This window comes from Aedes albopictus, chromosome 2 (genome assembly GCF_035046485.1).
Source record: "Aedes albopictus strain Foshan chromosome 2, AalbF5, whole genome shotgun sequence".
Taxonomy (NCBI): Eukaryota; Metazoa; Arthropoda; class Insecta; order Diptera; family Culicidae; genus Aedes; species Aedes albopictus.
The window spans coordinates 196,774,436-196,797,569 of record NC_085137.1 but is presented as its reverse complement, the minus strand read 5'-3'; the positions used below and the strand labels follow the sequence as shown (position 1 = coordinate 196,797,569).

At 41.5% G+C, this 23,134-nt stretch overlaps 1 protein-coding gene across 1 annotated transcript in view; it reads left to right on the top strand.

Annotated features, from left to right (window-relative positions):
- Positions 1–15,369, top strand: part of LOC109429398 (cytochrome b5-related protein) — a 52,265-nt gene extending 36,896 nt beyond the window's left edge. The window contains exons 4-6 of the mRNA XM_019705346.3: positions 13,412–13,606; positions 13,674–13,895; positions 14,878–15,369. Of these exons, the coding sequence (XP_019560891.2) occupies positions 13,412–13,606; positions 13,674–13,895; positions 14,878–15,169 (709 nt within the window). The 3' untranslated portion in view covers positions 15,170–15,369. The remainder of the gene's footprint in view (positions 1–13,411; positions 13,607–13,673; positions 13,896–14,877) is intronic.
- The last annotated feature ends 7,765 nt before the right edge of the window (positions 15,370–23,134 follow it).

Below are 23,134 nucleotides of genomic sequence, written 5' to 3'. Positions count from 1 at the left end.
TTGCAAAAACATTGGTTTTTGAAGTCCGTTTATGGCTGCCTGAAGAAAAATCTTCAAGTTCTTAGAATCAACTATCAATTTGTTCCATCACTGCCTTCATGTAATCTGTACGTATGTGAAGTTTAGACGTGTAAAGAAAAAAATAGAAGATATAGTTTTTTGTCGGAGAAAAATCTAATTTACTGCTACCTGACCCATCTTGCCCCCTAAAAAATAGATGGGGCAAGATGGGTCATGTTTTGAAAATTACTTGTCAAGAACCAGGTCCCAAACCTTATGACCTTTCTATCATCTTATATCATAGCTGACTAGTGTATCTGAATGTCGTGATAGAAAACAGAGAAATGCGATTCATATTCAGAAAGTAATAAGAAACCATTGACATTGCCCCCCCCCCCCTAATCTTACTATAATGCATACAAAAACTTTGAAGGAATGAAGGAGTTTTTGATAGATTTGTTTTTTTTTTTAATTTAGACTAATGTTTTGTTTTTTTTTTACAAAAGACCACTTTTTTCTGAGCCACTATGATTTTTTTTTCAGATTTTTAGAACTTTATTTTGATACCCAAAATCAATTATAAATTATATTATATTATATTATATTAGCGGTTGTTCGAGTCCGTATGAAGTTGATCATCAATATTAACTTCTTTTCTTGATCAGCCTAGATAGCTGTGTAGTGTCGGTAGCGATTGTCTCAATTGGCTAAGAATAACACTACGGACCGCCTGTTCCGGTGGTAAGAATCCACCAACAGGTGACCCCTAATTCATGGTGTGATGCGGTTTTATGCTTACCGTGCCTAGGAATGAATGGCTAGGGGGGTCTAATAAAAACCTAACCGCTAACGGAGCCTGTGGAGTACCAGGGCGCCCTCCACAGTATGTAGCCCTTACTGCGCTAAGCGGAGCAATGGTGCAGTGACCTTGTGTTTCTCCGAGACAATCAGCTGCCCTTCTTTAGTTTCACTTGAGGCTAAATGAGGGCGGGATTATGAAGATGTTGTTAATTAGTTTAAATTTTCACCTATATGGTTTCGCATTATGCGATTTACACAGTGTATTCTGTGTATCCTCGCCTTTGGCGTTTTCCAATCGATACCGATTTGGTTGTATTGTTGCTGTTCTTTGTTGTGCTGTTGTTGCGAAGAGTTTAATCTTACCTAGTTTGGGTAGTGGCTACGGTTAAGATAGCTCAGATCAATCTTCAGCATAAAAGAACAGCAACGATCAATCTTTGCAGACTTATGCAAAATGGTACAGCCCAAGTGGCCTTGGTACAAGAACCTTACTTTCGTAAGGGAAATTTCTATCTAGGAAACCTTGTGAACCCGGTGTTTGCCACTTTCAGTAAACATGAAATGGCAAACTCGCGTGTCATGCCTCGAGCCTGTGTGCTTGTCAACAACGCAATAGTTGCTACACTCATCTCTGAACTAACCACCAGAGATGTATGTGCTATCACAATTGATGTATCTGTTGGAAACCTCAACAGGAAATACGTCTATTGTTCTGTGTATTTACCGCATGATGAACCATCCCCTACGGATGCTTTCAAACAAGTCTTCGCATACTGCACTTCCAAAGGCCTTCCGCTAATTGTTGGCAGTGATGCTAATGCTCACCATATCATCTGGGGCAACTCAGACATTAACTTGAGAGGCTCCAGTTTGATGGAGTACTTAAGTAGTACAGATCTTGCATTACTTAACATAGGCAACCGCCCAACCTTCATGGTATCTGCTAGAGAGGAAGTGTTAGATATAACGCTTTGCTCTAGCAGAATTAGTCACGAGCTGACCAATTGGCATGTGTCAGATGAAGAATCTTTATCTGACCATCGCTACATCTTTTTTGAACATTTAAATGTTACTTCGCAAACATTGCGTTTCAGGAATCCTCGGTCAACAAACTGGGATCTCTATACTGATTTGGTTGCAGCCAAATTTCATGGATATTCGCCATCCATTGACACTCCAAGTGATTTAGATGATGCCGTTGATACTACAACGACCTTCATCATGGAAGCTTTTGAAGAAGCATGCCCTCTACGGTCGGTGAAGATCACAAGAGGAACCCCTTGGTGGAACTCTGATCTGGCGAAACTCAGGAAACAATGTAGAAAGAGTTGGAACAGACGACGTTCGGCTGGTTCGGAGGCTTTCAGGTCGGCTCGCAATGCCTACAGGAAAGCTCTCCGGTCTGCTGAACGATCCGGCTGGAAAAACCTTTGTACAAATGTTTCCAGCTTGAGTGAAGTCAGTCGGTTAAACAAAATCCTTGCGAAATCTAAGGATTTCCGGGTGAACGAACTTCGTTTGCCAAATGGCGATCTGACTTCTTCTGATGAGGAAGTTCTGGAATGCTTATTCAGCACACACTTCCCTGGATGTGTGGTGTGGATATTACATCTTCGGATGATCCTGATGTCTTTTCTTGTAGTTATGATTCTTTAGCTTCGGCTCGGAGTATTGTAACTATAGAATCGATTGAGTGGGCTCTTAATAGCTTCGCTCCTTTCAAATCTCCTGGGGCAGATGGGATTTATCCTATTTTGCTTCAGAAGGGATTTGATTATTTCAAACATGTTTTGAAAAAACTACTTGTTTGCAGTTTTGCTACAGGGTATATTCCCCAATCCTGGAGGGATATTACTGTAAAGTTTATTCCGAAAGTGGGTCGTGCGTCGTATGAAGAAGCAAAGAGTTTCAGACCTATCAGTTTGACCTCTTTTCTTCTGAAATGCTTAGAACGCATTGTGGATCATCACATCCATGATGTTCATCTGGCCAACGTGCCTCTTCATGTGAACCAACATGCCTACCAATCTGGTAAGTCCACTGTGACTCTTTTACACAAGGTTGTTTACGATATCGAGAAAGCATTCGCTCAAAAACAAACTTGTTTGGGTGTTTTCTTAGATATCGAAGGTGCCTTTGACAACGTGCCTTTCGATGCCATATTGGAAGCCGCACGGAGTCATGGTATATCTCCAATGATTTCCAATTGGATTCACCAAATGCTCAAAAACCGATATCTCTTCTCGACATTGCGTCTAGCAGGGATTAGGAAATTGAGTGTTTGTGGATGCCCCCAAGGGGGAGTCTTATCACCGCTTTTGTGGAATCTCGTAGCAGATACGCTATTGAGGCAACTCAATAATAGCAGTTTTCCTACTTATGGTTTTCCCGACGACTACCTAACATTGTTAGTTGGTATGTGCATCAGCACCCTTTTCGACCTGATGCAAAACGCCCTTCAGGTAGTTGAGGGTTGGTGTCGCCAATATGGCCTTTCGGTTAATCCGAGTAAAACATCTATTGTTCTTTTCACGGAAAGGCGAAACCGTAATGGCGTTCGACCTTTGCGTCTCTTTGATTCTGAAATCGATGTGACTGAACAGGTAAAGTACGTTGGAGTCATTCTTGATTCCAAGCTTTCCTGGACACCTCACATTGAGTTCAGAATCAAGAAAGCTTGTATGGCCTTCGGGCAATGCCGGCGTACTTTTGGTACTACTTGGGGTCTAAAACCCAAGTATATCAAATGGATTTACACAACTGTTTTTCGGCCAATATTGGCTTATGGGTGTCTTGTGTGGTGGCAAAAGGGTGAAGTGAGAACGGTCCAATCAAAATTAGGTCATCTCCAAAGGATGTGCTTAATGGCGATGTCTGGAGCGTTCTCTTCAACTCCTACGGCAGCGCTAGAAGTTCTCTTTGACGTTGCCCCATTACACATTCATCTCAAACAAGAAGCCCTTTCTTGCACTTACCGGTTACGGGTACTCGGTCTACTAGAGGAAACTCCTGTGAACCGCACATCAACACACACCTCGTTGTTTCCACTTTTAGTGAATTGGGACAAAATTGTCCTTGCTCCAAGTGATCTTACAATTGCTTGTAATTTTCCATATAGGACATTTTCCACGAAATTCCCTTCCCGGGAAGAGTGGACATCTGGTTATCTGGAAAGAAGTATTTCAGACGGCATCGTATGTTACACTGATGGCTCCCTTCTCGAAGGTTGAGCAGGTGCTGGTGTTTATTCTCATGAGCTAAGGCTGTATCAGTCTTACTCACTTGGTAGACACTGCACCGTTTTTCAGGCCGAAATCTTTGCTCTTATGTGCGGAGTGCAATCAGCACTTCAGCAGCACGTAATGGGCAAAGTAATATACTTCTGTTCAGATAGCCAGGCTGCTATTAAAGCACTTGCTTCGGCCAACTCCAGGTCGAAGATAGTTATCGCTTGTCGAACTCAAATCGAGGAGCTGAATTCAGCAAACGCTGTTCACCTTCTATGGGTACCTGGTCATTCTTCCATAGCTGGAAATGAATTGGCTGATGAGTTAGCTCGCTCTGGAGCATCACATGACTTCATTGGCCCTGAACCAGCTATTCCGATATCGAAGTGTTGGATTAAGCTTCAGATTCACACGTGGGCTGTCATTCAACACAGACAATATTGGAATAGTTTGGAGTCATGTCGTCAAACCAAATTGTATAGTGCTGAGCCATCTCTACGGGTGGCGAAGTATCTAACTAATCTGTCTAAGCAGAATTGCAGCATGTTGGTCAAAGCATTGACTGGCCACTGCCGACTCAGCTATCACATGGCGAATATTCAGCAAGCTGATTCATTTGCCTGTGATAGCTGTGAATCCGATTATGGAACTTCGTATCATTTGATATGTAACTGTCCAGTTTTCGCGCAACTGCGTTTCCGAGTATTCGGTAAACACTTATTAAGTGAAACTGACTTCAGAAACCTGAATCTTCAGGATATTCTGTTGTTCTTAACCCGCTGTGGTAAAGAGCTATAGGCTCTCTTTCGCTTTACGCGTTATTACAGTGCCCTTTTCAGGGCGCTGTTTGAACCCATTGTGGTACGCTTGTGCGTTAGTACCCTCTTCCAGGGTATTTTTTCTATTTCCCTACCTGTCCCTATCCCCATCCAAATCCTTTTTCCTTCCTTTTCCCTCAGGTAGATGATGAAATAGGCTGTTATTTTGGCGATGGCACAAATGTCCCAAATGTCCCAAATGGAGGATAACGTGCCTCTGGAGCCGGCCTTCTGATACCTGATAATGTTTTGTTTTTTTTTTTACAAAAGACCACTTTTTTTCTGAGCCACTATGATTTTTTTTTTCAGATTTTTAGAACTTTTTTTTTGAAATCACCTTTTGACAGCTGGGCAACTGCTGGACAGCTCCGCCCAGTACAAAATGTGACGAGGAGGGATTCGGCAAAACGCACCCATAAAAACTTCATATTTAAATAGGTTCTCGGGCACAAAATATTATGAAAATTTGAATTGCGGCTCAGTTTGGCATGCAGATTCAGAATATGAAATTATCTCAACACCGTTAAAGAAGCCAATTCTCATTTTTTTCTTTCTTTAGCAACTCCTGTAGTATTTTATGGAGACATTCTTTGCAGAATTTTCGTAGAACAGGTTTCGGATGAATTTTTACAGGTGACATTTTTATATATGTAGATTCTGACTGATTTTTAAAGGATAGGGGTAGGCGGGGCAATATGGGCACCCTAAGGTTTTTGCCAACTTTACCTGGCAAGATGTCAAAAAAGTTTAGTTTTTTGATACATCTATCCTTTTATAGTCTATTTAGCATCTATTGAAGAAATGAAGAATTGAAGAATGCTCACGAAGAAAAATGATTTATCCACTTCAAAAAGTGTTATGAAAAATGTTAGTTTTTCATGACCGTCTTCAAGCATACGGGGCAGAATGGACACCATGAGACTTTTACGAATTTCGTACATTATTCACACCCTTAAATTAATTTCATTACACAACAACTATTATGGATGAATAATACGCCGAAGTAGTTCATTTTTGTTCAGTTAATTTAAATTCAGGCTGTTTTGGATAAAGCTTCGTTTTTGTCGGCATGTACAGCTGTGCCTAGAACAACTGTTTTCCACTGCTGCCGTTTTTTGACCAATTTGTTTCACCCTATGTCTACTATAGTGAACTTTTAACCGAAAATATACTGAAATCGAAGAATTTGGTTGGTTTGTGATTTAGGTTATATTTTTCCCTTGCCGCTTCTTTCAAAAAGGTGAGTGTCCATTTTGCCTCGGCAGCAGAAGATATTTCCAAACTTGATTTTTGATATAATAAAGAAGAAAATATAAACATGTTAAGCATGTAGATACACCAAAACTACTTGCATGTGTTCTAGAAATATCAGGTTTTAATCGACCGGCAATAAATTAATCACTAAATCTTATTTTAGATGGTGTGAAAATTATAATTTCCATGCACAAAAAAACGGAGGACGCAACTTTTTCGTGTAAAATCAAGTATAATTTTAATTTCGAAAGTTTCTTTCCTGAAACTACGTTTTAGACAAATCAGGCCAAACATGTCTAAAGGTCCTATCTGCAGAAGAGAGGCTCTCTTTGGTTTCCCTCTCCTTCGGTAATATCTCAGCTGTTTATTTGTATTATGATTGTCTCCTTGCATTGAACGATGGTCAAAACAATCGTCTTTTGATTTCTACTGCAAACATAGTTAAAAAGTGTACCATTACATTGCAATAATTGCAAGAGAAAGTGAACAAAGAGAGCCTCTCAAATGCAGATAGGACCTATTGAAATGTTTGGCCTGAAATGTACTATATTCTCCATTCATTAAAAGTTCAAAAAAGTTCGCATATTTCAAAATATTGAGGGTGTCCATTCTGCCACGGGTGTCTATATTGTCCCGCCTACCCCTACCTAACTGACGAACGAAGTTAAATTTTTGATGTCAGACAGACAAATAATATTTACTAAAACATCCTTTAGATAATATTACAATTGTTTTAATAATAGATTTGAGGAACAATTTCTGAACGCAATTCCTGCAATATCCACAGCTCAGAATATGTAAACTGGTTTCGTTATTAAACGATTTTATTTTAGCGTGTTGGCAAATTTACTTCAATGATTTCTCTTGAAATTTCTGTTAATGACAGAATCGATGGAATTGTTGAGTTGTCGTTTATTCTTGAAAATCTCTGAGAAACTTTATGAACGAACAACAACACAAATAGAAAATCTTACTTCTGCTAGAGGTCTATGATAAATTTTTGCAGAATGTTCGTCAATCCTCCTATCAGTGGTTCCCAAACTTATCGGAGTTATAGCCCCCTTAAAGATAATAAAAAAGTTTTCGCCCCCTAGTTTGAATTAATAAAAAACAAAACTAAAACCTTTAGAATTCTGTAAAAATCTGAGAATTCTCATGATGGCAAAAGTTTTTTTTATTCTTCAATCACTTAACCTTATTTACAGCTCATTTGTCCACTGCGTGAGCGATTCCAATTGGAAGCTGAACTTACCCTTTGGACAGCGCCTAAATGTATTCTTTTTTTAATTCTAGTTTCTCCAAAAACCACCTTAAAACGAATTGTTGTTGAAACGAGGAAAGATACAGCTACTATTTACAATAATAAAAAGTTGGGTCAGCCATATTGATTTTGGCCGCCATCTTGGATTGTTATTCCAAAATATTTTTTCACCATGATGGCAACCACCGATTTTCAAAATGTTTGCATCATTTGAAAGCTGAGACATTTATACATAACATATATAAAAAAAAAATAAGATATCTTTTTCTTCTTTCAAAAGTTATCTGCATTTTTGTAAATCATGCCACTTTGCGCACTGGGCCCGGTGCTGGCCGTTTACTTCAATGCAGCGTTATTTCGCAGTGATCACCAACACGAATTTAAAATCTAATGGAAAGCTGAAGGTTTATTTAAGCTTTTCAAAACACTAAAAAAGTTGTGAAAGCAATGCCCGCATCATTGAGAAACAGTCAAAACGGAAACGAACCTCCGATTTGCCCAAATTTTTGTGTATACATGCAGGCGTAAACTCGGATGTCGTTGCCGATGCGCATGGAAATGTATGGAGAAAACGTGGCTTAATTTACAAAACTGCAGATAACTTTTGATAGGAAAAAAAAGATATCTCTATTTTTTGATATGTAATGTATAAATGTTTAAGCTTTCAATTGATGCAAAAATTTTGAAAATCGGTGGTTGCCGTCATGGTGAAAATTTTTTTTCTATAAAAATCCAAGATGGCGGCCAAAATCAATATGGCCGGTCCAACTTTTTGTTATTGTAAATAGTTGCTCTATCTTTCCTCTTTTTAACAACAATCCGTTTTGAGGTGGTTTTTGGAGAAACTTTCGAGTTATAACGGTTTAAATGAGCCACCATTTGACCAAAATCGAGGGGTCTGCATTGCAATTGTTGTGGCTCTAACTAACGGGGGGTCTATCAATTTGAGTAACCAAATGCATTTTCCTTCCTTTTTTTTGCCTGGACTTTCAGAAAATCGGCAGTTCACACATTTTTGAAGACAAGATGTAATTTTTTTTTCTATCTGTATCAACGAGATTTTTAGCCCTAGGCTAGTTCATCTCGGGACCCACGATTTACTTGTGAGTTTATCGGGAGTGGGATTCGATCCCAGGTCCTCCGCGTGATAGTCAAGTGATCTAACCATCACACCAGGTTCGCTCGACCAAAGGTGTAAATAGCGAGAGTTATCCAGCAAAAAAAAAGCAGTAAAAGCAGTACTAAATAAAAGAGCAGAATTTTCTTACGTTCAGTGCGTACAAGCCTGCTCTCGAACTTTTCAAAAATGTTTTCAAACACGCATTTTCAATACTTTTAGAGCTGCAAATCGCGCTTTGAATACTCATCCTAAAAAAATATGGAGAGTTAATTTCAAATGTTAGAAAATTATTTTAAAAATGAGGTCTGTCGCGCAGGGCTGGCATTTCCTCACTCACTGCGCGCAATGCGCAGTTTCTAAACGCAAAGCGCAAAGAGCAGGTGGCTACGCAATGAGAAATAAAAAGAACGCAGTGAGCAAACTCACACGCAGAGAGCAGTTTGCCATTACACACTGCGTTATTTGTTCTGCTCACTGTGAAAGAGTGTGAAAGTAAATTGACAATGAGTGAGGCGAAACGAAGCGAAATCAGAGACAAACAGACGTAACACTGTCGAAATTTGCTTCCTATATTTGTCAAGATCCTGATTACTTTGAGAATTGATGTTTTCAGTTAAGTTGTTAGGCTGATCAAGGGCCTAAAGGTTATGGATCGTTTGATTCAGAATTCCACCACTAGGTGGTGCTAGAGGTCAAACAAATTTTATATTTCATATATCTCAGGACTCTGATCACTTAGAAAGATGGTGTCTTCGGCAATGTTGTTTGGTTGTTTAAGGCCTTTCCGTTGATTGGTAAATTATTTCAATATTCTACCACTAGGTGGCGCTAGTTAAAAATGAGCAGAAGCAAACAACTTTTATTATTTATCGCAGAAAAATTCAGCAAGCTGTAACTTTTTATTAAGTGCACCAAACATTCTCAAATTTTTATCGCTTTTTGCACAACTAGTTAGCTCTAAATGGTACAAATTTGGGTTTGATTGGATAATTTTACATGAAGTTAGAGCGATTCTAGTTAAATGATTCATATTTGAGTATTTTTCATTAATCTGCTATATCTCAGAATTTAGTGAACCGAATGAAATGAAATTTTGCACATTTACGGCTAACATATTGGTCTTTGTAAAACATTTGACTTGACTTGAATATGTTCAAAGAAAACAAAATTACAGCATGTTGAATACTTAATGAAAAAAATCAATCATTTTCATGATCTTGCAAATATGTAACTAGCGCCGCCTAGTGGCGGAGTTTCGAAACAAGTGGTCCATTTACTTTGAGCCCTTGATTTACCAAACAACATTGCCGAAGACACCAACTTTCTAAGTGGTCAGGGTCCTGAGATATATGAAATATAAAATTTGTTTGACCTCTAGCACCACCTAGTGGTGGAATACTGAATTAAACGATCCATAACCTTTAGGCCCTTGACCAGCCTAATAATTATGCCGAAAACACCAACTCTGTAAGTTATCAGGATCCTGAGATATATTGGAAGAAATGTTCGTCAGTGTTACGTTCGTTTATCTGTGATTTCTGTCATACCAACTGCGCAATGAGCAGCGCAATGAGTATGCGTGCATCATGTGTCCTTAACTCTTTGCGTGAAACAGATACATTACGCACTGCGCCAAAACGCAGTGTGCCTCAAAGAGCAAAAGATCCGTGAGAATGAGCATCCGCACGCAGCACATTCGTTTGTATTGAATGCGCGCAGCCAGTGGCTCACTGCGTTTTTACACTTTGATGAGATTTCCAGCCCTGCTGTCGCGCAAAGACAATGATAAAATCGGAAGATTACTGTGTACCCATATTACATGGTATTAGAGCCTAAAATTTTTCAAAACAACCACCAATGGTCCCCATTTCTGATCCCTATACCAAATTATCCCTATACTGCATGATTTTAGAGCCTCAAACTTCTTGAAACAGTCTTGAATTTTTAGTCGCCATCTTTGATTTTGGGTAGTCATCTTGGATATCCTGGTCACCATTTTTGGACTACGGACATTTTCTCCATACCAAATATACACAAAATGCATAGTTTTAGAGGCTAAAACTCCGCCATCTTAAGTTTTCGGTCGGCATCTTAGATATGTTGGTCGCCATATTTCAAAACTTCACACAATAGCTGCCATCTCGAATTGCCAGTCGCCATTTTTGGTTTTAATCCACCTTCTTGAATATTCTGGTCACCATCAGAGCCGTAGCGTGGTCCCATGGCGCCCTTGGCAAGCATCCAGGTTGGCGCCCCACGACAATTAGAAACTCCTAATTTGCTAAAGTTTGTATTTATTCCCCCGATTTTTTATAGTTTTTTTTCATTTGTGTATTTCTTTTATTTCTTTAATTTTAAGAGAAAAATATTTATCTTATACAAGTACAAGTATGAACACATTTTACATCTCAATAATTTCACTAACACTAGCTCAATAAGAAATCATATTTTCCACATAATTCTGGAGAAATTTCAGCACAAATTCCCAATAGAATTCATGGAGTAATTCTTGCAGGAATTCCTGGAGTAGTTCGTGGAAAATGCCTGTATCTAAAAGAATCTACAGATGATATTCTAAGGGAAACTTTGATCGAATTTCTAAAGATAAGATTTTCTAAAAAAACCTTGGAAAAATGTCGGAAGGAATCCTTTGACTAATTTTTGAATTAATTCCTAGATAGCTACCTGATAGCCTCCCTGGAGGAATTGAATTTGTTTTGAGGGAATAAATGTACAAAAAACCCTAATTAATCCACCTAGCGGTGATGGCGCCTTTCTTGTGCTTTCGAATACCAATTTCAACAAAGCTTAAGTGACATGTTGATGAATATCACACTTTCATGTGTTTAACAAAAATCCATTTCATGGCACCATTAATCATAACGTCTATCTGGATTTTAATGCTTGAGCCTTAAACATTAAAAAAGTCGCAACCTTCAATTTTGAGCCACCATTCTGGATTTAAGTTCTTTTAAGTTGATTAATTGGGTTGCTATTTTTTGACTCCGGATATCCTCCCTATACCAAAGGGGCTGTTCATAAACCACGTAGACCAAAATTTGGCCATTTCAGACCCCCTCTCTCCCCTCGTAGACTTTTGTCCGTACAAAAAATTTGAAATTTGTATGGAGCGTAGACTTTGGCCAGAACCCCCCTCCCCCCTCCCCCAAAAAGTCTACGTGGTTTACGAACGGCCCCAAAAATACCCATATTGAATGATGTATTAGCCTAAAACACCATTGAAAAGCCATCATCTTGAGTTTTGGGACGACATCTCAGATTTTAGACCACCATCACGGATATTCTGGCTACAATTTTTGGACTCCGGGCATCTTGCACGTATCAAATATACCCATTTTTAGATTTTAGAGCCAAAAATTCCATTAAATAGCCACCGTCTATTTTGAGATGCCATCTAGGATACTCTGGTCGCCAATTTTGAACTCCGGTCATATTCCCCATACCAAATATACCCCTATAACCTAAAACACCATTAAACATCCGTGAAATGGAATTTGGAGCCGACATATTGCATTTTAGACCGCTATCTAGGATATTCTGGTCGTCATTTTTGGACTCCTGACATATTCCCCATAACATATGTATATCCCCATATTGCTTAGTTGTAGGTCCTAAAATTCCGTTAAACAGCGGCCATCTTGAATTTTGAGTCACCATCTTGTATTTTAGGGCGCCATCTTGGATGTTTTGGTCGACATTTTTGGACTCCGGACATCTTCCCCATACCAAATGTTTTTTTTTTCATGCAGAACCATGCATATTACATGGTTTTAGAGCCTAAAACACAATTAAACAGCCGCCATTTTGGAATTTAGGCCGCCATATTGCATGTTGTGGTCTCCACTTTTGGAGTCTAGACTTCTTCCTCATACCAAATATACCCATACAGTACGGATCCGATTTTGCCAGCCCCATTTCGCGCTGAACTTGCTCTCATTATCTAACGGTCAAATATGGACCAATTCATTTAAGATCATCATCAAACTACTGTTGAAAGGCAGAACATAGAGGGATAAAACGTATGAATGTCTGTTTAAATTTTGGAGGGGAGCGTGTTCCGGAAAGGGATCACTTATGTATTGCATGGTTTTAGAGCCTAAAATTCCATTATACAGCCGCCATCTTGAATTTGGAGCCGTTATCTTGGATTTTGGTTGCCATCTTGGATATTCTGGTAGCCATTTTTGTAGTCCAGACTTCTTCCTCATACCAAATATACCCTATTGCATGGTTATAGAGCCTAAAACACCATAAAACAGCCACCATCTTGAATTTAAACCCGCCATCTTAAATATTAGGCTGCCATCTTGAATTTTGGGCCGACGTTATGAAATTTATGGTCTCCAGTGTTGATTTCCGCATAAAATTCGTCAACCATGCTAAAGGTTACAAAAATGATGTGTCGTATGATGGGGATTGTTCAGTTTTATATACGGCCAGTTCTACCGGTGTTGGTCCGGATCACTGAAATGGCCATAACTCCGGAAAGCCTTGACCGATCCGGACCATTTTAAATAGCAAACAATACGGAGCAATTCCGGTTCGATTAGAGCTATAATCCAAAAAATCTGTCAATGGGAAGTGCCTTAAAAGCGAGTGAACTTATTTTGCGCACAGACATACACACATAAACACATACATACACACATACAGACAACATCTCAAATCATGGAACTGAGTTGATTGGTATATGTGAGTTGATCCTCCGAGCGTTTTTTTTTTTCGAAAAATCGATGTTTGAGAGAACATATAGCCTTTCCAGTACACTTAGTGTACGCGAAAGGCAAAAAGATTGATTTTTTAATCCTTCTCAAGGTATCTTTAAGTTATAACCCCATAATAGGCCGAATTCGACACTTCCTCTACTTATTATTGCTTCGATATCTAATACCCTCTAATGTCATTTCAGGGAATGGCGCGTATCGCATGCAATATCGCACCATCACTATCCGAACTCGATCCTTGATTTGGAGATTTCCTACTTTGAACCTATGTTATGTTGGTTACCAAATCCTGACATCAAGGGCACATTCCAGCGTTATGGTTCCTGGATCTATGGACCCATCGTTTACTCGTTCATATTCATGGGAGAGTTTTTGAAAAGGTAGGTATACCTTGAGTGCTTCCATTCAACAAGAGAACAATATTTACATTTGTTTCTCACCTCGCAGAGTAATCGAAACGATCCAGACTGGGAAGTGCACCTTCTTCGCGGATGATTTGATCACGTTCATTTTGCCAACCTTCATGTACCTGAGCGATTCCACCAGTTTGGGCGCAGTGCTGAAGATGTGGATCTTCATCGTGATGGTTGCCAGCTTTGGATTCGGTGTAATCGGACTGAATGCCGCCCATCATCACCCGGAGGCATTCCACTCGGGGGATAAGCTACCGTAAGTGTGCTAACTAGTACTCTTTAGTTAGAGCGATATTTCAAAAAAAAAAACGATTTTATGCAATTCAGTATCATAATTTACATTTTATATAACTCATTTTGTTATCATAATGGCCAAATTTTCCGAACTGGCTCATTATGCAACTGAAATGAGTTGCATAATGAAAACTAGTTGTATAATGTTCATAATGCAACTCATTTGAGTTGCATTATGAACATTGTGCAACTCAAATGAGTTGCATTATGAAAAAAATCATTGCATAAATTTTTTTATGCAATTCAGTATCGTAATTTGTATTTTATATAACTCATTTTGGTATTATAATGGCCATTTTTTCCGAACTGGTTCATTATGCAACTGAAATGAGTTGCATAATGAAAAATAGTTGTATAATGTTCATAATGCAACTCATTTGAGTTGCATTATGAACATTATGCAACTCAAATGGGTTGCATTATGAAAAAAATCATTGCATAAATTTTTTTATGCAATTCAGTATCATAATTTATATTTTATATAACCCATTTTGGTTTCATAATGGCCAATTTTTCCGAACTGGTTCATTATGCAACTGAAATGAGTTGCATAATGAAAAATAGTTGCATAATGTTCATAATGCAACTCATTTGAGTTGCATTATGAACATTATGCAACTCAAATGGGTTGCATTATGAAAAAATCATTGCATAAAATTTTGTATGGAACTCGTTGCAAAACTCGATTTTTCAGCACTCTTCGTATTTATCCAACTCGGCAAGCCTCGTTGGATAAATGTACGACTCGTGCTGAAAAAATCAACTTTTTGCAACTTGTTACATAAATAACTAGTATGGAACTCGTTGCAAAACTCGATTTTTTCAGCACTTTTCGTATTTATCCAACTCGGCAAGCCTCGTTGGATAAATGTACGACTCGTGCTGAAAAAATCAACTTTTTGCAACTCGTTACATAAATAACTATAATCATCTTTTTTTTCCAGTGACGAAATCGACTTCGGAATCTACCAGATTGCGGCCGTCATTGACCGGGCTGACGTCAAGGGGTCACAATTTGCCGTGTTGACCAGCTTTGGGGATCACTGTTTACACCACATGTTCCCGACGCTGGATCACGGAATACTGCCCCAGCTGTATCCGGTGTTCCACCAAACATGCGCAGAGTTCGAAACGACTTATCGTGAATGCTCGTGGTTGCATCACATTGTCGGTCAACACTGGCAGTTGGCCAGAGTCGAGACGAACGTGTACGATCCCAACAAGAAATTGCACTAGTCAAAATTTAGGGGAAACGTAGTGCCAAAGAAATTATTTAAGTTCATGTGAAAACATTTTTGATAGAAAATTGAAGCAACTTAACCAAATGTAGTGATGTAGGGTTACACATGAGCTGTAGAATTATACTGAATTTGATATTTTTTTAACCAGTGAAAAAAAAAAAAATGTTATTTTATTAAAATATTATCTTTTTAAAACTTGTTTATATCTAAAACAAAGAAAAGTAAGCCCAACCATTATCACAATAGTTCTAAAATCTGGACGCAGTGATCTTCACCCGACAAACGACAGGAAAAAAAGCTCAACCATCCCCAATATCAGTACGATAATAACTATTTCAAAGACAAAAGCAAACGGAATGCTGTGGAAATTTTCGTCGACCACAATCATTTTACGACCTACGACCTTCATAACCAGAAATGCTTGCATCGTTGGACGTTTTCCACAAGCGCAATATAAGCTTGGTGATCTATGAGCATAAGCATGCGCATAGATGACCGTACAATTCGTTGTTGCTACTCCGTGATTGACCAGAACAATCGAAACTGCACAAGGTACCAACAAACGGAGCTTGGGAGTAGCTACCACTCTATGCACTTTCGGAAATTCCCGATTTTATTAAGTCGATAACGGCGCCGGCCACGTCGGCCTTACGGTCATCGAAGAAGGGAAGGTATGTTAGTATGACGTGCGTTGCTACTAGAGACCGAGATCTCCTCATCTTCTAATCTCCACTACTGTCACGGGAAGGAGGTTTTATTTAATCGCTGGACAAATTTTTAAAGGGATTCTTGGAGGAATATTTGACAGAACTTTTGGATTAGATTAGGCCTTAGAGAAATGCTTATTAGAGTTCCTGTAGGAATATTTCAAAGAATTTCCGGAGAAATTCCTGGGCGCATTTCTTCTGAGGTTTCTTCAGCAATTCCTGCAGGCAAGGATGGGAAAAAATCATTAATTTATTGCGTATCCCTCACTCACATCCACGCACAATCTGATGCGAGTGTGCTTCTTGTTGATATATACAACGAGCATGCCACGCTACACCTCTTTTTAGGTGTACTCTTTATGCTGCATCCTCTTTCTCGAGGGTCTTTAGTGGCAGCAGCATCATTGCGCATGGAGCGCCATTTTATCAAAAGTAAAACTGAATTCGAAGTGTACAGACGTAGTTTAATAAAGTTCCGTTTCTTTCGTTAATTAAACAAACTCAGCATTTCATTCCACTGAAACCTCAAGCCCAATAGGTTATTGGCCCAGTTAGCGCTGGAAGTGCGTGAGTTTTGTGGACATTTGTAGCGCGGAAGCACCGGTAAAATCGTTTTGTTTCGTGTCGAGTGTCGTCGGGAGTGCTTGTGAAAAACAAGATGGCGGACACAAAAGCGACGGTCGAAAAGTTAAACGACGGGAATTACGCGGTGTGGAAGTTTAAAATGCGTTTGCTCCTGACGAAGGAGAAGCTGCTGAAAGTGGTCACCGATCCGAAACCGACAACCGCGGATGCGGCCTGGATCTCGGACGACGAGAAGGCGCAGGCGTTAATTGGTCTGGCATTGGAGGACACGCAGCTGATTCATGTCATGACGAAGGAGACGGCGAAAGAGATGTGGGATGCGCTGAAGGACTACCACGAGCGCTCATCTCTCTCAAGCATCATTCACGTGGTGCGTCAGCTGATTACCATGCGTATGGCAGAGGATGGCAGCATGGCCGAGCATCTGAAGCAGATGACGGCATTGCGGCTTCGCCTGACTGCACTCGGCGAAGAAGTGAAAGACAACTGGTTCGTCGCGTTAATGTTGTCGAGTCTGCCGCGGTCGTACGATGGGTTAATTGTTGCACTTGAAAGTCGCCCGGATGCAGATCTTACAGTGGACTTTGTTAAAGGTAAGCTGCTTGATGAGGGTCGACGTCGCGTCGAAAGTGAGTGTCGCGGGGACAATAAAGCGTTGGTCAGTTCCGTTGAGTGGAAAAGTGCAGACAAACCGAAAGTGAAAAGGGAACGTTTGTGCCATTACTGCAAGAAGACGGGTCATATTCGGCGTGATTGCAAAAAGTTTGCCCAGGACATGCGTGAGAAGGAGAAGTCCGATCGCGCGAAGGCAAACGTGGCCGTCAAATCGGAATCCAATTTCGAAGTGTGTCTGGCAGCGGGAAGAACCGACGGATCGAGTTTCTGGTACCTGGATTCGGGGGCAACGGCTCACATGACCAGTGATGTGTCGTTGTTGGAAAGTGTGGATGAATCAAAAGCGACGACGGTTTGTTTGGCGGATGGAAAATCCATCAAATCGTCTGGAAGCGGTACGGGTAAGCTCGTCTCGTTCAACGGGGATGGTGCGAAAACGAAAGTGCGGCTCGACAACGTTTTGCACGTACCGTCCCTTGCTGGCAACTTGCTGTCGGTGAGTAGAATCACGGATTTGGGATTTCGGGTTCTGTTCGAGAAAAAGGAGTGCTATATCCTGAAAGGAGAAGAATCAGTGCTAGTTGGTCAACGAAAAGGAGGATTGTACCACTTGAAGCAGGCTCCGGAAAAGGCATTTCTTGTGAATCCGAAGCATTCCGCCTTGTGTAAGCATCTGTGGCATCGGCGTCTCGGACATCGTGATGTGCAGGCAGTGGACAAAATAGTGCGGGACAATCTTGGACATGGATTGAAAATCGATCCTTGCGAAGTACAATCGGTGTGCGGTCCGTGTTGTGAGGGGAAAATGGTTCGTGAATCGTTCCCAAAAGTATCGGACAGTAAATCTAGCGCGGTGGGAGGTTTAGTGCACACAGACTTGGGTGGTCCGATGGAAGAAGAAACACCCAGTGGTAACCGGTTCTATATAGTGCTCGTGGATGATTATTCGCGGTACAGTGTCGTGTATCTGTTGCGACGAAAATCGGACGCTGAAGAGCGGATCCGGGAATTTTGTAGTCTGGTGAAGAATCAGTTCGGACATTTTCCAAAGAAGATTCGTTCGGACGGCGGTGGCGAATATATGAGTAACTCGTTACGGAAGTATTTCGCGGAGCGCGGTATTGTGCACGAAGTGACGGCGCCATACTCACCGCAACAGAACGGCGTCGCGGAACGGAAGAATCGTTATCTTGTCGAGATGCTTCGGTGTATGCTAGCGGAGTCGAAGTTGCAGAAGCGGTACTGGGGCGAGGCGATTTGCACTGCAAATTACTTGCAGAATCGTCTGCCATCGTCCGTCGTGACCAAGACACCGTACGAGCTGTGGCACGGGAAGAAACCATCTTACGGACATTTGCGAGTCTTCGGTTCGGAAGCGTACGTGTATATTCCGAATGAAAAGCGACGCAAGCTGGACCACAAAGCTGAGAAGCTGGTGTTCGTTGGCTACGCTGACGGTCGGAAGGCGTATCGTTTCTTGAACCCAGGAACGGATATGATTACGATCAGTAGGGACGCCAAATTTCTGGAGCAATGCGTTACGGCGGAAGCTGTTCAGCGACAGGATCTCGAAACAGGAGGAGTACTGGAAGTACCGGTGACGTGGCCATCTGAAGATGAGCGGCGGCGCCAGCCGGATCCGGCTGAAGAAGACGAAGAGCTGTTTGAAGAAGCCAGAGGTCACAACGACTCGTTCGAAAGTGTTTCCGACGGGGACGGATCCTTCCATGGGTTCCCATTGGATGAGATAGCGCGTCGCTCGAGTCGGTCCACGAAGGGAGTTCCACCACGACGATTGATCGAAGAGTTGTTTGCTGCGGGATCGCTGGATCCGGACGAAGTTGAGCCGAAGACGTTGAAGGAAGCGGTCACCTGTGAAAAGCAGGATTTGTGGAAAGCAGCGATGGTGGATGAGCTGAAATCTCACCAGCAGAACGGAACGTGGGAGCTCGTCGATCCACCTGAAGGACGAAAGGTAGTTGGTTGTCGCTGGGTGTATAAGCTGAAGCGGAATGCGGCCGGCGAGATCACCAAATACAAGGCACGTCTAGTGGCTCAGGGATACTCTCAGAAGTACGGTGTCGATTACGACGAGGTATTTGCACCGGTGACTAGCCACACTACCCTGCGGGTGCTGTTAGCCGTGGCAAGCAAGCGGAGAATGACGTTGAAGCACTTCGACGTGAAAACGGCATACTTGTACGGCGATTTGGACGAGGAAATCTTCATGAGGCAGGCGCCTGGATTCGCAGTGAAGGGTAGGGATGGCATGGTTTGTCGGTTGAAGAAGAGCATTTATGGTCTCAAACAGTCTGCGCGGTGCTGGAATCAGCGACTGCATAGTGTGCTTGTGGAAATGGGATTTGAACAGAGTGCTACCGATCCGTGTCTCTACACCAAAGTGGTTAGTGGGAAGCGTGTGTATCTGTTGGTATACGTAGACGATATTATGATTGGCTGTGAAGACGAAGCTCAAATTGACTCGGTGTATGAACAGTTGAAGCGGTACTTTGAAGTGACAAATCTTGGGGAGCCTAGTGACTTTCTTGGGCTGAAGATTGAGCGCAACGACCGAAAGTACAGTGTTTCAGTGGGAGGTTACATCGACCGGGTTGCGGATAGATTCGGTCTCCGCGAAGCGAAGAGAGCAAAGACGCCAATGGAAGAAGGTTTCGCCAGTTCGGAGGATGAAAGTCCAAAACTGTCGGATGACAACGAGTACAGGAGTCTCGTTGGAGCGCTGCTCTACATTTCCGTCTGTGCCAGGCCGGATGTAGCAGCAAGTGTGGCGATACTAGGCCGGAAAGTGAGTTCGCCATCCGAGGCGGATTGGGTGGCGGCAAAACGTGTTGTTCGCTACCTGAAGGCAACGAAGGAGTGGAAACTGTCATACGGCGACGCAGGTGGACAGCTGGTCGGCTATTCGGACGCCGATTGGGCCGGCGACGCGGGTACGAGGAAGTCTACGACCGGATTTGTCTTCAACTACGCCGGAGGAGCAGTATCGTGGGTCAGTCGGAGGCAAAGTTGCGTCACATTGTCTTCGATGGAATCGGAGTACGTGGCGTTGAGCGAAGCTAGTCAGGAGCTAATCTGGCTGCGGAGCTTGTTGGCTGACATGGGAGAGCAGGTCGAAGGTCCAGTCACGGTGATGGAGGACAATCAGAGCTGTATCCAATTTGTCAAGTCGGATCGGAAGAGCCGTCGCTCCAAGCACATCGAAGTGAAGCAGCATTTCGTGAAGCAGTTATGTGAGGACGGAAGCATGGAGTTGCAGTACTGCCCAACGGAGGATATGGTGGCTGATGTGCTCACTAAACCGGTGGGTTCAATCAAGCTGCAGAAACTAGCACGTATGATGGGATTATCATCGTAGGCTGGCAATGTTCGTTGAGGAGGAGTGTTGATATATACAACGAGCATGCCACGCTACACCTCTTTTTAGGTGTACTCTTTATGCTGCATCCTCTTTCTCGAGGGTCTTTAGTGGCAGCAGCATCATTGCGCATGGAGCGCCATTTTATCAAAAGTAAAACTGAATTCGAAGTGTACAGACGTAGTTTAATAAAGTTCCGTTTCTTTCGTTAATTAAACAAACTCAGCATTTCATTCCACTGAAACCTCAAGCCCAATACTTCTCCCCCAGCCAAGCAAAATCTTTCCACTTTCATTGCCCATTCTTTCTAATCGCCGAGCACCGAGCGACGCAAGCAACGACGGCCGAATGAATCGCTACCGAATCTGAGTGCCGAAGGCGAACGAACCAAGATTGAACGAATGTTTTCGTTCTGAGTCGGGTGCGAGAGCATTCATTCTGGAACGTTCATTTGGCGTTCAGTGGAAGCATTCAGTACTGGGAATTGAATCAGTGAGTGCGTTTTGATTCAATCAGCCGAATGCCACTCGGTAGTTGAGAGAACGAACGTTCTTGTCATATAGGGTATCGGGATGCTTCGTTGGCATAGTCCCCTCGTTCGGCCTATCTTAACGTTAACCAAAAACTCAAACAAACTCGCCGAACTGGATATCGGAAAAGCTTTGCGCCAAACAACTGTGACATTTCGTTTCAGTTTTATCACTTTGGAGTATTAAAATTGTATGAAAATGTCACTCTGTTTAGCTTTTGTAGACGCCATGATTCTTCGGCTTAGTGGGTAGTCTATACACATGATCATAAATGGCATGATTCTGGAATATTTCGAAATGCCTTTTCAATAACTGAACATTTGATGCGACGGTCAAAGATGCTATTTTGAATTTGTATGTTTGTTTTTAACGAATAATAACTATTTTGCAAATTACATGTGGGCCGAATATTGAGGACATTTTTTTCACTATGTACCCAAATCTTGGCCCATCAGTAAAGTGACGTCAAAAACACCGATAAAGTGACGCCAACAACATTGCTTGCGCAAGTACCAGAAAGAACGAACAGAAAGATAGATTTTGTGTGCGGTGACTGTAAAAATATAACACAATAATCGGGTTGCATTGTTTTCGTTACTTAATAAGAAAGAACTTTAGTTTAAGTGATTTTTTTACAGTTTGTTGAAAATTTGGCTGCGCAAATGTAATTTGAAAGTATGATTGGTAACCAAACAGAGGTAATACTGTAGCAGAAATATTGAGAAAATGAGATAATAAGTGGTTCTAGTGCATGGAAAGCAATAGGCCAACGTTGTATCCACTAATAGGCCAATTTTTGTACCATAGACCAACGTTGCATACCATCACATCGAATCTTTTCAACTTAGTTAAGTAAATTCTTGAATATTTACGTTAGTTTACTTCCAATTGGTGAAACATGCATTGCCTAGAGTGCGTAATAGGGTCAACATATCATTTCTAGTGCTATTAATTCATGAGTTATGGTCAAAATTGTCAAGGCGGTTTGCAAATTAGGCCAAGGAATGATCCATATACCCTACACCGATGCAAGCTGATTCATATCGCACTCTATTTGTTTCTCTCCTGATTCGCTTCGGTGACGTCGGTGGCGAGCCGTTCGGGTTGCGTTCGTTCCTAGTGCGCCGTGCTTTCACTCAGCATTGGGTTGTTGGCGTTCTTTTTGCTATTTTGCATCGCCGGCATTCGGGTGAGCGAATGAGTTTTCCCATGCTTGCCTGCAGGGATTCCTTTAGGACTGCAACAGAGATTCCTCAATGAGTTCCTCCACGAACTCTTCTTAGGATTCCTTCAAGATTTCTGTAAGAAGCCCATGCGCGATTTCTTCAGTAATTCTTCCTGGGATTCCTCCACGAATTTCTACAGGGATTCCTTCACAATTTTTTTCAGGGATTCCTCTGGAAATTGCTGCAAGGATTCCTCTAAAAATCCGCCAAGGATTCATACAGAAATGCCGCTAGAGATTCCTCTAAGAATTCCTCCAGAAATTATTCTAGATATTTATCCAAGAGTTTCTCCAGAGATTCTTCCGGGAATCCCTGTATTCATTTCTCTAGTATACCTCCAGGGAGTTTCTCCAAGAATTTCGCCAGGACTTCACTCGGGAATTCCTTCAGTAATTCTTTCTGGAACAACTTACATTCAAAATTCCTACAAAGATTCCCCCTGGAGCTCTTCTTAGGATTCCTTCAGGAATTTCTCCTTGTTTTCTCTATGAAATTCCTCCAAAAATTTATTTAGTATTTCCTCTACGAACTGTTTAGATATTCCCTGAAGAATTCCTCTTGCAATTGTTTCTGGGATTTTTTTCTGGAGTTTCATAAGGGAATCCTCTAGGGATTTCTTCAGGTACTGCTACAGGGATTCCTCCACGAACTCTTCAAAGGATACCATCAGAATATCTCAAAGAATTCCATCTGAGATTTTTTCGGGAATTACACCTGGTATTCCCCTTCGAATTTCTTAGAAGATTCCTCCAGAAATTTCACCAGGCATTCATCCAGAAATTCTTCCCGGAATTCCTCTGGAAGTTCCTGCAGGTATTTCTCTAAAAATTCCCCCAGGAATTCCTCCGGATATTTCGCCAGAAATTCCTCTAGGAACTCCTCTAGAGATTTCTTCAGGAGTTCCTCTGGTGTTTCTCTCAG